Genomic DNA, 14,516 nt, shown 5'->3' on the forward strand with positions numbered 1-14,516 from the left:
CGCTCTTCTCACTGAATACTAATTTAGTGAGTTGTACTAGCTTGTTTTTAAGTTGGCCTATTTGTGCTTGTTTTAGTTCTTAAAAATTGAAAGTAACAATATTTTATAATCTATAAAAAAAATATAACAGTTTGATATAAATTTCAACTATATTTATTAATTAAAGTAAGTTCACTTCTATAATAAAAATAAAAATATTTTATTTTTTCTTTTCAAATTTTAACTGATTTTTTTCATAATCATATCATGCAGTATATTTAAAGTGGACAATACTAATTTATTATTCTTTAAAAATTTTCCAAACATAAATTATCTATGATTTTGAAAAAAATTATAATTAAAAGCAATATTAATACAAGACAATTTATCATAAAAATGAACTTTTATAACAAATATCGCAAACATCTACAATTAGTGTGGTTATCAGAAAGTATGTGATAATGTCTAAATATTTCTAACTTTATCTTTTTATTCTGTTTTCACTGCTTATGATACTTCAACGATGTCTATCCAGTATCACTTAGACATATATACTGTGCAAATTATTACATGTGTGCTAAAAAGTATTTCGATATCATATACATTAAGGTTATATATGTTTGTAAACATCTTTGCTTGCTTCATTAGATCTAATTGTCCAGTGTTTTCCTTTTTAGAACCTTAAAATTTCACATTTTTAATAAACAGTTAAGGATAGACCAAATAGATCTATTTTGAAGTAATAAGGTGTTTGATGTTTTATTTAGCTCCAAACAAATATCACTCCCACCTAATAGATCTATTCTTGAAGTATAATAGTATCTTTAGTCACATGAAAATCCAAATGGAAAAATCAAATCTCCTGAATTATCTTTATAAATAGATTTTCACCTAAATTTCATGCTTGTAAGTCAAAAAAGGAAAAAAAAAATATAGCAATAAAGAAAAAACAAGAAAAAAATAGATTTCTTTTATTGTAAATTAAAGGAAAATAGAAATTCAGAAGACAGAAGTACGACATGATTAACAAAAAAAGTGTTGGAGAGAGGAGTACTGTGTTTAGAAAATACTAAATTTGCCAAAACAGCAAATTTATTAGACCTATATTAGTCATTACACATTGTTTAATGTTGGAAGACCCAAATCATGGAAGTTCAAAATAGCAGTTAATGGAATCTCTCCTCTGCATGGCCCACCTTTTGCACTTGGCATTCACCAAACCCTATACTCCTCAAAACCCCCTCCTATAAATACCTCTCTTCTCCTTCTCTACCTTCTCCCCTTCCTCTCTCTCCCTCACACCCTTTATTCTAACTCTTCTTTCTCTCTCTCTCTCTCTTTCTTCTTCTTCTTCTCAGATATCAATTCCATCACAGTAACCACCATCACTGCATAATCTTGGTAAGACCCTACCTTCTCACTAAGTCATATGCATATATATTATCATCCATGTTTCTCTGCAAATTTCGCCATGTTTATTGCTTTAACCATGGTTTTTGCTTGGATTATAACATAATGTCATTATTACTCATGCTCTTCCTCTTCGTATCTCATTACTCATCCAATATCTTCATTTTTCTTCATTGCATGTCCTTTTTTATGTGGTATCTTCAACAAAGCTTCCATTCTATTCCATTCTCTGTCGTTTTTGTAAAATAATAATAATTGTCGGTGAGATTATATTCTTCACCACCTTCACATCTTTTTTTCATATTCTTCATCTTCATGTATTTTTTTTTCACATTCTTCTTCATCTTCATCTGTGTTAATTTTTTTTTTGGTCGATTTGGATTCCCTTTCAGCCACGGCTCCCATCTCATTATTATTTTCTTTTTTTCCACCACATTTAATAATAATCATGGTTTTTTGGTTTCATGGGAAAAAGTAGAAGGAGAAAAGGGTTTTATGCACGAGAAACGAAAAAAGCGGTTGGAATTCAGTTTTTTGGATTTTTCTTTATCTTTTTTCCTATTTTTCCAAACAACCATTCGGGTCCATAAAGGTTTGCTGCCACGCGCTCTTGGGTTTTCTTCAGCCACAATATGTGTACCGTACATGTGGCACTGGGTTAGGCCCACGTTCCGACGCAATTCAGTTTTTGTAGTAGAAAGGTTCCAACTGAGTAGTATGCTAGAGATTGGGTGAAAGGACATGTGCCTAGATAACGGTTAAAGTCAGTAGTCCATAGAAAATGTTTTGTCTCTGTGTCTGGTTTTGGACGCTTCTTTAATTTCCTCACAAAAACCTCTCCCTTCATGCACTTTTATTTGTCGTGTCAACTTATCATCGTTTCCTCTGCTTTACACTTTCTTTACTCTTTTTTTTCTTCTGTAGAATATTATTCTGTTCTGTATTTTTTCTTTTCTATTTTTTTTTATATATATTTTAGTTTTTTCTAGCATTTTCCACTGTGAAATGAGAAACAAGTAGAATGAATTGCCGATTGCATGTAGCTGCCACAACAAGCGTCAGAGTCTTTAATACTCAACTAACCCAAGACAACTACATTTATTTTAAGAAAGAGAAAAACTATGTATAAATAATATATAATGTATGTGAGTCTTTCTGTGGGTATGTGGAATCAACATGTTAGCAGAACACAAGATTTCTGTACAAAATCTTCAAATGTTTAAGAGCTAGATTTTGTCCTCTGTAGGACAGGAAAAGTGCCTTGAATCTACTAAATAGCCTCTAGATCCTTGATGCCTGAGTTGTATTTTGCCTTTTAATTAAGGATAACAGTTGTAGTGTATTTCTGAATATTTTTTTTTGTTTATGTAAAATAGAAAAATATAAGACTGTATACAAATGAATATGCTTTTTTACAGTTTTACAGTACAAAATATTTGTATTTCCTCTTTGAACTAATAGTAAGTAGTTTTTGTTTCAGTTATTTTTGTGTTTCCTTAAACATATATAAATTGGAAGCTTTTGCTGAAACCAATTGAATTAAAATCAACCTTTTGCTGCACTTATTGGAATAAGTGACACAGTAAAAAGATATTTGTAAGATATATATTCAACACGTATAGTATAGTATAGTATGGAATTTTCATTCATGTGCCTTTCTTACACTGCATGAAGGTATTCACTGATTAGGTAGCTTGTAGGTCAAAGGTAAGTTCATTATTCTTTTATTCTTAAAAGTATATACTTCTGCATAATTAACTAGTACATCTGGTACAAGTGTACAGTTACCATAATTCATATGTTTGACCCAAATGTTTAAAATTTTGTCCATTTTTTATTACTATATTGTTAAATTAATTGATTATAAATTTGTTTATTAGCGAAGAAGTAATGGTGTTCAGCATTAGGTACCAATAGTTTTCTTTAGACTTGACCAGTTTGTCGTACTTGAATGTCCGGTACACTTACACTTCCTGGTTTCTGAACCTTTTGGCATCAACCCTTGTGTTAACCGACACGTGAAATCTCTTTGTCGTATATGATTAAATTAACTTCTTGGTAGTTCTTATTTGGATTCACACTCTGGACCTCAAAAGTCAAGAGTCATTTTTCTCAGACCATCTTTTTATTCTTTCTTTAACAGATAAAAAAAGTATGTGTGTCTGGTTTCTCGTTCTTACACGTGTATTGTTAATGCATACTCACTTGTTTACTCTTTTCTTACTGTTTTGTTGGTTTCTTATATTTCTTTTTCATTGGTAGAAAAGACTGTTCAGAAATATGTGGTTAATTTCATTTAATAACAGATTCACCAACCTTGATTTGTCACTTTTCATTCCAGGATAAAACAGAGTTCAAACTGTTTTGATAACCAATATGCTTTTGTTTATTCTGAGGTTTGGGGGACAAAAAAAAGTCATGTCTGATAGAAAAGAAAGGGATATATTTATATATATATCACAAACAAAATAATCTGTGGGTATGAAATGTTGATAAAAGATACTCTATGAATGGACATTTTATTCAATCTCAAGCACTCTATCTGATTTAACCATATAGTTATAGATAAAAATTATTGTTTTAATTATTTCTATGGAAAGTAAAAGTCATTTTCCAATTTTTGTCTAATCTATTTGTCAATTCCCAGTAAAGCTAAAGATTTGTTCATTCAATGGCAGGTAAAGCTTATATGTTCTTTCAATGGAAACCATTTTATGCTCCTATATGATCTGCAATGATCTGAAGGAGCATTTTTTCTTCAAGAGTTTATTTCAAGAACAAACATATATTTGTTGTAATTTCACTCCCCAGCTAGCATTTCCTTATGTATTCTCTTGCATATTATATCTTATTTCATTGAAGTGGTTTAACACTTCCCATAGAGTTCATCTGAGCTGAAGAAACATCATTGTTGTTGTTACTGTTCATCTGTGATCATGAAACCACTAGCAACAGATGATGTGCCTAGGTACTGGTTTGTCATGTGAGAGTGTCTGAGAGAACATTGATATAAGTTGTTGTATGTGTGTGTTATATTAGTGAAGGAAGTGATTCAGTTAGAAGGAGATAAGGGTAGTTGAGTGGAACCAAACCAACACATAGATCCGTTACTCCGTTGATGTAGGCCTAAAATTCCAACTTTTTTTAGTTTGTGTCACTGTCATCTGAGTCAGAATAGACTAATATCCTACCCTACCCATGGAACTCTTTCAAACTTTGTCTTTGTATGAAGACAACTTGTCAAATCTTGTATTTCAATAATGTATTGTCCTTTTGTTTTTTTTGTGTTGTTTCCATGCATTTCTGTCTAAACCAGAGATAAAAAATTTTACATACAGAAAATGACTTCCATGTTGTGCAGCTACTTTATTCCTTAGTTACTTGGCCCACTGGAAGCATTTGTTAGCTGATGGTTTCTCCAGAATGATTGAAAATGGACACAATACTTTTTTGCTTATTAAAGTTGCTGTTGAACTTGATTGCTGAAAATGACTTCCTAGATCAAAACTATTTTAAGCACTTCTTCAAATAATTAGTAATCCATGACTTTGGTAACTTCTTCTCTATTTTCTTATGAACCTACTTGATTATATAAAACCTATGTTTTAGATTGAGGTTTTTTCTGATAGGATAGAAATAGTAGCAACCAAATAACTAATCTGGTCTACGAGACCAGTACATGTCATGATTTTGTTGGACAACCATGTTAGTTCATTCTATGTAGAGAATTTTGAACAACCATTTGACTAGAGCATAATTATTATACCTTTGTTATGTTTTTTTTTTTTCAAGTTATGTTTCAAGCATATATGGACTTTTAGTCAAGGTTGAATATGCTTAGATGTGTTCAGTATCTATTTTTTATAAATCAAATTATATTAGTCTTGATCAAAACAGTGTGAACAGTAGTTTGACGTGATAAATGAAAAATGATTTTTAAAGTTATTATGAATTTTTTAAATTAAATCTGTGTGATTATTTTATATATAATTGATTAGATGATAACTTTTAAAAAGGGCACACAGTGTAAAGATGAAAGAATAGAAGCTTGTGTATTTTTGTGCGTTGCTTAGAAGCTATCATTTGTTTAATTTTGGTTTGGTTAAAAGTTTAGAAATTTGAACAGATTTTTTTTTTTCTGGGAGAACATTGCAAAAGCTGTTCTATCTTGTTTATTAGTTTCTTGAGTGAATTTTGATTTCTCATAAATAACATATAAGATATTAAATTTGAGTTTTGAAAATATAAAAAGTTCAAGAAAAGTTTAAATATACTCAAATAATGCACCAAAACTCTAACTTATTAAAATTTTAGGTAATTTTTAATACTGCTTAAGAGTAAAATATTTATAGCTCTTTATAATGCTTCAAATCCGTTTTTAGTAAAATAAAAATATGTATTTTCAAATAATAAGTGTAACAATAAATGCAAACCAACTGTTAAAAAGAAAAAAAAAATCTGTTTCCATATTTGCGCTTCAAAATATCAGTAAAGTATAATTTTGTAGATATAAAAATTATTTTTTCTTTTTTATTATTTTATTGCCAACAACCTTTTAGAAAATGTAAGATAAAATTTAGGACAAGATTGAAAGAAATAGAATAATAATTATGGTTTGTAGTTACATGTAGATCACAATCATCATTTCATGCTCAAGGTGGGACCCACAGATAGTTAAGCTTTATCTTTCTACCAAGTTTGTCCTTGCCGCAGCAATTATTAGTTGGGCTTGGAGCCCATAAGAAAACATAAACCCTATTCAGATATTTTTTTGTTGTGGTTGTTAAAGGACAACAAGTGAAAAAAAAATTATGATGGAACTATTTGTTTATGCTTGATCATTGATATTATTATCCTGAAACATTAATGTTATTTATTCATATTGTTTGTTTAATGACTGATAAAATTAATGTTATGATGTGAATTTATATCTTTACTATTTTTCTTTTCAGTTTGTGTAAGAGCTGGAAGTAATTAGTGTTGTAGATCTCAACTAAATATGAATTATATATTTCTCCTCCTTGTCACATTCAAGGTAAATCATGACATGCTTTTATATCTTTTCTTTTGTTGACACTAAATTGTTTAGAAAGAAATCTAACCACTTATTTCTTATTTTATTTTGTGATATATATATATTAGATTATCAAGAAGAAGTTGATGCAGTTAAAAGAGATTATGGGATTTCAAACAGCACATTCTCATGGTGCTAAATGGATACCACAACCAATTTTCAAAGGAAAGGAAGTCCCAATTGATGTTCAGGAAAACTCATTATTTCAAAAGACTACACTGAATTTCATTGAGCATTCCCAATCCAATTCCAACTACATTTTGTCTGGATATGATTCATGGATGGTAAGTAACATTTTTCTAATTAAAAAAATTAAATTATTTTCTTGCTTCCTCACAAGACACCATTTACACAGAAACATGATACAAGAAAAATTCTCAGGACAAACAGAACAAAACAACATTGTACACTAGAGTACTAAAGTTGATGGGTTGCTTATGTTATTTGTTTTTTTATTAGGTAAGACACCCTTCAGCACTGAACTCATTTGAAAGGTTGATGAAAAACGCCATAGGGAAAAGGATCATCCTTTTTCTGGATTATGATGGTACCTTATCCCCAATTGTGAATGATCCTGATCGTGCTTTCATGTCTGAAGAGGTAATTAACCACATTATATAACCATTTCATGTATTAAATCAAATTTTTAGAAATTCTACTTGACTGAATGAGGTGTATAATGCGAATGACAGATGCGTGCTACAGTACATGAAGTTGCTACCTATTTTCCAACAGCAATAATTAGTGGAAGAAGCAGAGATAAAGTTAGTTGATCAATTATTCAATTTGATGCCAAAGAGTTTTAATTATAAGTCTTAACTCTACTTATGGTTTAGGTACAAGATTTCGTGAAGTTGAACAATTTGTATTATGCTGGGAGCCATGGCATGGACATAATGGCACCATCAATGCCAATTACATCTTCTGCAGGGGAGCATATTGAGATTGCCATTAACAAAAGCGTGAGCAACTCTGTCCTCAGTTTTTTTGAGTCTTTTAAGAATGAAACGTTGGATGAAGTTAAATATGAATGTTATGTCTTTTTTGTGTTAACAAAAAGCTTAAAAATATGTTACAGTACCACTACTTTGTGTTTTCCTACATAAATTTCTCTCTTATATAGTTACTTAATGTAAGTATTTTCAATTTTTAGTGCACTGAAGTTCCTTTTCAACCTGCCAAGAAGTATTTGCCTGCAATTAGAGAGGTCAGTACAGTTACAAAATCCTATAGAGCTATTTTATGGTTTTGGTTATGAGTCTTTCCACGTTTCTCACTTTTTGCAGTAATTTTTTGTAGACAGTACAATCTACTGTAAAAACTGTCCTTTAATCCTTAGTATGCTACAAAACTGAATGTTTGTGTTAACAGATACTAAGAATACTAAAGAATGAAGTAGAGGAAATCAAAGGAGCAATGGTTGAGGACAACGGATTCTGCGTCTCTGTACACTTCCGGCAGGTCCAAGAAAAGGTAACCTTTAATTCAATATCTAATATTTTTTTTCTTATGATTTCTCTCTTCCCCAATGATTAACAATATATATTTTTTAAATATGTTTAAATCCAGGATTATGGATTTTTGGAAGAGAAAGTGAAGTGTGTGCTTGAAAATCATCCACAATTTTGCTTGACAGAGGGTAAAAAGGTATTCAGATTGTATATGCATTTTTAACTCTTTAACTCTTTATTCAATTCTATTGGTTTTCTCTTCGGCACTGAACAAAAGCACCTAATAATACTGTTTATTTGTAGGTTATGGAAATAAGGCCCTCTATAAAGTGGAACAAAGGAAATGCTGTAGAATATTTTCTTGACACATTAGGATTAAGCAGTTGCAATGATATCCTTCCTGTGTATATTGGCGATGATAGAACTGATGAAGATGCTTTTAAGGTATGCCTCACTCTACTTCACTGTCTTTTTTCTGCAACACTCTTGAAGAATATGCAGAGTTGATAGTTACAGATTTGTTGTGAAACTTGTGCAGGTGATACAGAGTAGAGAGCAAGGTTATCCAATCATAGTGTCTTCAGTTCCAAGAGAAACTAGGGCTTTGTACTCCTTGCGCGACCCATCGGAAGTACTAATGTTTTTGTCAAGTTTGGCAAAATGGAGGAAAAACGCTTACTAAAATAAGGCCTATAAATTTTGGTTAAGGCGTAGATGATCATCAAAGGAGTAATTTTGCAGTGCACATAGTTACTTCCCACGATGGTTTTGGAGAAGTGGGGATGACTGTTGTTTCCTTTTCAAGTAGTTGGTATGTAAAATAACGACTATGTATATTACTAGCTTGTAAAAATGTTTCAAGAAGTAATAACTACTAGTCTTTATGCAACAAGTCATTCATGATAACATTTTCAAAGCAGGATTAAATTGTCTATTTAGTAATTTTCATAACCTTCTCACAATCTATATAGTATTTTTCATACTAAAAAAGACTCTCCAGACAAAGAAGATGGTAAACTGGTGATAAATCACTTTCTTCTTCTCAGCAACTTGAATCCCTCACAACCTGTAGACAGAACATGAGTATGTATTCTCACTATTGCCACTTCATCTTCGTTTATTGATCGGTTTTCCCTCTTGTCGAACCCTGTTGAATTGATCACACAAAATTCTGATAAGATGGTAAGACAAAACATCTGCATCTATAAGCACATATCAAACTAATATACCATAAAAGCATTGAAGTAAAAGAATAAAAGCATTACCAGAGGGGTTTTGAGGATGAGGGCTCATGTCTAGAAGTGCTTTCAGAATCTCTTCCGGATTTTGCCACCTCACTAGAACCTCTTGCTGAGCTAGAGCTTTCACCTCGATGGGATGATTCACTTGAACCTGAGAAATGGTCCAAGAGAACCAAACACAAGCTTCCTATTAATAATAATGACCTATATTTATTTTATCGTACCGATACATTGAAAAGGTTGATGAGAAAAAGGTTGTAACAGCAAAATGTACCAGACATGGGTGATGGATGAAAGAATCACCTACCTGGCTTCTCAAATTTTCCCCGCAACTGGCCATAGCCGGGGAACCTTTCATTTGAATTCAAATGCAAACTCTCATCCCTTTCACAATGATTATCCTTCTTTTCATATTTGGGATTTTGGATGTATGGACTTAGCGGAAGACGCTTTTTCTTGCAAAACTGATACTTCAAACATGAAAACCATATTATGCTCTATAAAATATTTTAAGAGAAAACTCACAAGCAACATTTTCCCCTATCATCAAGACACAACACAACACAACTGAAAGGGTAGTAAGTATATTGACCTCGTAATAACTTGAAGGATCTGTCCTTGGAAAGTAAGTCCCAGTCCCATCACTAGTTCTTGGAAGCCAAAAACCACCACCTTCATTAATATTCCAATGAAAGGGAACATCTCCGTATGGCATCACAGGAACTGGGGTTTGAACATGCTCCATATTGTTCATGATATCTTGCAGAGGTTTCATGTGCCCTGCAAATTGGGCCCTTAAATGCATTGGCAGTGTGGTAGAGGGAGGAAAAGGCAACTTTGGTATTTGATTCTTGCAAAACCTTCCATATTGCAGATTCCACCAATAGCTTAAAAAATCACTATCCAGTATATCATAACCTTCATTCACAAAGTACCCTGAAGTACCCTGAAGATTGTAGAATGGGAACATGGTAGGAACTGGAAAAGATGGTCCAGCGGAACCATCTGCAACCGGTCGAAAACGTTGGTCATCAACGGTTCTCTGACTCGAACTAGAAGGGCCAGCAAGATCAGGAACTGATGAGTTAGGCGCAGTCTTTAACAGTTTGTTGCCTAATTCAAGAGCTTTAGAATCTGAATTGATAGCTTCAGTACTAGTGTTCTCATAATCTTTTGGCGTGTAGCTTAAAGCACCTGTCTGCCAAGATGAATTACCAGAGCTGGAACCATTGTTAAATGGTAGTAACGAGCTATAATCAAATGGTTCAGTAGATTCTCCCTCATAGAATGGTCTTGCAAATGGAAATGGAGCTGTGTTCTGATAATGAGGCATATTGTAGCTTGGAAAGTATTCAGAAGAGTTTTCATGCATGTATCCAGAAGCTAAAACATGGGGTGGTGGGAAAGGAACACATGGATTCACATTCACTGGTGCTTGCAGATAGTCATTGAAATAAGGAAAACCAAACTTCTCCTGTTGCATCAGCATTGCCCCATCAAAAGAACAGTCATTTTCATCATTGACGCCTAAGCCATATTCACAATAATAACCACTTGAAGTATGTTCTGGGCCATCTTCATATTCATTTCTCCAATCATACGGAATCTGCCCAAAAGGTTGATAATTTTCAGATGAAACTCTGGTGTTGTACCAATGATGAGTTGAAGCTTCACCATACAAAGGGCCAGATTCTGAACTAGAATCAAACCCGGGAAAGTAAGGCGCGTCACGAACTTCATATGATGAACATATAGGACTTTTGTCTCTATTAGCAAGTGCATTCTTCATGGTATTTGTAGGCTGCATATCAGAGGCCAATGTACCAGTGAAAACGCTGCCATGCTTTGACCTCCAAGTTTGAGAAGCAGCAGGTTCATCAGATTGTCCTGGCATTTGCTTTGGTTCTTCTGAATGGTTAGAAGGATTTTGGTAAATACCATGATGTTCACCACTAGTTGTAACATGTCTGTTCCTTACGTAAAGGTTATAAGTGAGTGCATCGACCCAGTAACCATTACCGTTTCTCTCCCATGTATTCTTAAAAAACAAATCAAATTCAGCTATTACATTGTCTTCTGGGCAACTCAGTAACCTCTGTATTCTCTTTGCACCTAAAGCAATTGCACTTTTTATCCTACAGAAGTTTCCTGCAAAGTATATTATAGATAGCCAAACAATCATATAAGAGACTTATTTAAATTAAATAGAAGAAATGCAAATGAACGGGAAAATCGTTCAAAATTCTTAGTTATGACATTAAAAAGGGGATCTGAAATTTTCCATATATAACTTCGATGCAGTGAAATGTTGTGCATCATAATCTAAAAGTACGTGCTAAGATGGATGTTATTTTTATCAAAGTCTCATTTATGAGAAACAATATATTTATCAGCCAAAATACCACCACATTTAGAAGGAAAACATTATTTCAAGAATATATTATACACATAGAAATCATTCACCTTCTATATTTAAGGAACACAAACATTCATTTTTCTTTACCCTTTCTAGCTACACATTCTACATTTGAACCGCACTAGAAACATATCTTAAGAAGAAAAAAAAATGTCTCAGCCAGGGTTAAGTAAGAAGTTCAATTACCTTTTCTGATGCTTCCTCCTATGTTGTTGTTAGGAAGCAAAGGATCTACAATGCTAACGCATTTAGATACAAATGGTTTCTCTTTTAATTCGTTGCCGCTACACAGAACGCCGTAGATGGATTCACAAGAATTAAGAAATTGGTGGGTCAGCAACAACTTTTGGCAATCCTTACGTGGAGGTTCAGCTGTCATAATTTTAAAATAGAACATGTTGGGTAATCAGCCATAATGCATATATACAACATTAACACAAATATCGAAGAGAAGAATTTTTTTTTTTTTTCACTTACCTTTCATATTGGGGAGTGAACTTATAGGCACTGGACCTCGCAGGCTGACACAATACTTGCTCCAGTCAAATTTGCTGAAGAAATCCAAAAATCGAAACAGCACCTACGATGATACATACGGCAATAGCATAAGTTTTTTTCTTTTTATGACAACCAAAATAGAAATTAGACGAAAGCAAAAAAGTTTGTGACCTCAAGTGGCCCAGCGAATGTATTATTGTAGACATGAAATACATATATGACTAAAGTTTCCAATGCATAGGTTGAAAAAAGTCCATGGTAAGATCCCAGGATGCGGCTCTCATAGAAACACCAAGCTTTTATCAATATAATACTCCGTTTCAGTAAGTGATTCTGATTTATCAAATTGTCTACCTGGAACAAAGTTACCTGTCAGAGATCTCTGCAAAAAATTTCAAACTAAAATAATAATGATCAGAACTTGGGTCAGAACGAATCACCTCCTCAATGAAACAAAGTGTTCCCAAACCACCAATCTGGTTGAAAGATACATCAACTACAAAGTTATCCACTATACACTTGATAATCTTCACCTTCCATTAAACAACAATAACAAATACAGAAGCTAAGAACGCTGACAAAACAATTATTAGACACTAACTATCGTCGGAAATAACTTTAGTGTAAGTTGAAATTCGATGAAGTTAAATACTGTAGAATAAAGATGCATAATTTCGTATTATATATAAAGAAGCACGTACCTTGGCCGCGATATACTTAACCTCTTTCACTTGAAACTGTGCGTCCTCATTCTTCTCTTCTCTCTCTAAAATACGGTGTATATCTTGGATCAGACGGTCTTCTGAATGCTGATTATCACAGAACACTGTTAGATCAATGTCCCCATCAGGTATATAGGTCTTCAACGGTACGGAACCAAATGGAAATACCTGTGCAGTGGTACCAGAGGAAACATAAGTCAAACACTCTTTGTTGTTGGAATCCAATTATATTTTTGGATTCTGAATATCCAATTAATGCAGAATTAAGATTAGTAACATGCATGATTGAAAACAATGTCTTTTCCAACAAAATGTTTACGTAAGTTTAGTTCAAAAAGCATACACAGTCAACTCTTTCGATTAGAGTGATGTTAATTTTCTATGCTACACGATTCAATTTAAGAGTTTTAGAAGAGTCTTTTCATGAATGATATATGCTACTACTTACAATAAACATCAAAGATCCAATATTACTCTCCATTATAAGTATGAATTCGTTTAAGCTTCTAGCTTTATTACTTTTCAACCAAAGCATAGAATTATTTGAATTTTAATACATCTTTTTTCTGTAGTATAGACCAACAATCATCAATAAAATAATGCACTACTAAATAACTTCGCATTTAATATTAAAGATACTCTAGTTTGCTTAACAAACATGCAACGAGAACATATATCATTCTGCATTTTTTTTCTTTCTAAAAAGTGCATTTTTTTTAAACTATACACAGTAAAGCCTTTTTTTTTTAACTAAGCAATCAAGTTTTTTTTTTTCCACTTAATGTTCGGTGCCATTAAAATTTTGTAAAACGCTTAGATTTTTTTTTTTTTCATTTAAGCATACTCAAATATTTCAATAAATTACTTTCTGTTTCTAACAAGTCACATTAAGGAGAAGGGTATAGAAACGTATTCTCTAAATTGCTAGAATGACAGCACTTTAGATCATATTAATACCACAAAATCGGTATTTGAATAAAAAAAAGTTATATTTAACCTAAGAATCTATAAGCTGAATATGAAAACAGAATTAGAAACACCCAAGATTACGCCAACGTAAAAGTGTCATTAATTATTTGATATCACTTATAAACAGAGGTTTTAAGAATTCTTACTATAACTAATCATACAATTCACACATGCATAAAATAAGGAGATAAGAAAGGAAAAAATGTGACAGTTCAGTGAAAGAATTAAGAAGGAAAGTACTTGACAAGGGACAGAGACAGAGTTGACGATGAGGGATCGTAGGTAAGATAGTACAGCATTTCGATGTGCTTCTGATGTATGGTTGGGCTGAATATGTGTCAGCAGCTCTCTAGTTCTACCTTCAGCTTGTGACCATCTTTTCTGGTCAAGCACTTTTGGAAAAAGTGGTGCCTCATTACACACCATACCATTTGGAATAAAGTTACTCCCACTATTCATCACTACACACTATATCTGTTTCTGGACAAAAAATAAAAAATAATTCATTTCTCATGTTGAATTCACCATAATGAAAAACAAAATACAAAAATGTTGCACAAAAGGAAAGAATTAAGCAGAATTGTAGACCACAGGTATCTCAATCAAAAATGAAAGATTAAAACTAGTGGAAAAATATGAGGTATATGTAGCTGCATATATCTAAAAGTTATATTACTGTATTGCAGTACTAAGAAAATAGTCTAAAAACTATATTTAAAAACAAATAAATAAATAAATAATAGAATGAAACTATTG

At 32.4% G+C, this 14,516-nt stretch overlaps 2 protein-coding genes across 3 annotated transcripts; one reads left to right on the forward strand and one right to left on the reverse strand.

The window, feature by feature from the left end:
* The first annotated feature begins 1,262 nt into the window (after nucleotides 1-1,262).
* LOC114162488 (probable trehalose-phosphate phosphatase C) lies at nucleotides 1,263-8,841 on the forward strand. 2 transcript variants are annotated; one of them, XM_028046399.1, is made up of 12 exons: nucleotides 1,263-1,380; nucleotides 4,068-4,183; nucleotides 6,342-6,424; nucleotides 6,532-6,747; nucleotides 6,923-7,063; nucleotides 7,156-7,227; nucleotides 7,300-7,425; nucleotides 7,617-7,670; nucleotides 7,835-7,936; nucleotides 8,033-8,110; nucleotides 8,218-8,358; nucleotides 8,453-8,841. In XM_028046399.1, exons 3-12 carry the CDS (start codon nucleotides 6,389-6,391, stop codon nucleotides 8,594-8,596), a joined length of 1,110 nt encoding a protein of 369 aa, XP_027902200.1. In that variant the 5' UTR covers nucleotides 1,263-1,380; nucleotides 4,068-4,183; nucleotides 6,342-6,388; the 3' UTR covers nucleotides 8,597-8,841. The 2 variants fall into 2 exon arrangements, with proteins under 2 accessions (XP_027902200.1, XP_027902201.1); XM_028046400.1 differs by lacking the exon at nucleotides 4,068-4,183.
* A 100-nt stretch (nucleotides 8,842-8,941) lies between these two features.
* Nucleotides 8,942-14,220, reverse strand: LOC114162489. Its single transcript, XM_028046401.1, has 10 exons — nucleotides 14,001-14,220; nucleotides 12,771-12,959; nucleotides 12,510-12,602; nucleotides 12,241-12,423; nucleotides 12,049-12,151; nucleotides 11,758-11,943; nucleotides 9,748-11,303; nucleotides 9,463-9,619; nucleotides 9,180-9,306; nucleotides 8,942-9,061 (listed from the first exon to the last, which is right to left on the reverse strand). The coding sequence occupies exons 1-10, from the start codon at nucleotides 14,217-14,219 to the stop codon at nucleotides 9,022-9,024; spliced, it is 2,853 nt and encodes a 950-aa protein (XP_027902202.1). The 5' UTR covers nucleotide 14,220; the 3' UTR covers nucleotides 8,942-9,021.
* Between the last annotated feature and the right edge of the window lie 296 nt (nucleotides 14,221-14,516).

Source organism: Vigna unguiculata, chromosome 9 (genome assembly GCF_004118075.2).
Source record: "Vigna unguiculata cultivar IT97K-499-35 chromosome 9, ASM411807v1, whole genome shotgun sequence".
In the NCBI taxonomy this organism is placed as follows: domain Eukaryota; kingdom Viridiplantae; phylum Streptophyta; class Magnoliopsida; order Fabales; family Fabaceae; genus Vigna; species Vigna unguiculata.

Coding starts and splice junctions, on each gene's coding strand:
- LOC114162488 (XM_028046399.1), top strand. CDS start 6,389: ATGAATTATATATTTCTCCTCCTTGTCACATTCAAG. Junction 6,425..6,531: donor TCCTCCTTGTCACATTCAAG/GTAAATCATGAC, acceptor TATATATATTAG/ATTATCAAGAAGAAGTTGAT. Junction 8,111..8,217: donor GCTTGACAGAGGGTAAAAAG/GTATTCAGATTG, acceptor GTTTATTTGTAG/GTTATGGAAATAAGGCCCTC.
- LOC114162489 (XM_028046401.1), bottom strand. CDS start 14,219: ATGAATAGTGGGAGTAACTTTATTCCAAATGGTATGGTGTGTAATGAG. Junction 12,603..12,770: donor TTAAGTATATCGCGGCCAAG/GTACGTGCTTCT, acceptor GTTTAATGGAAG/GTGAAGATTATCAAGTGTAT. Junction 9,062..9,179: donor TCATCCTCAAAACCCCTCTG/GTAATGCTTTTA, acceptor TCAATTCAACAG/GGTTCGACAAGAGGGAAAAC.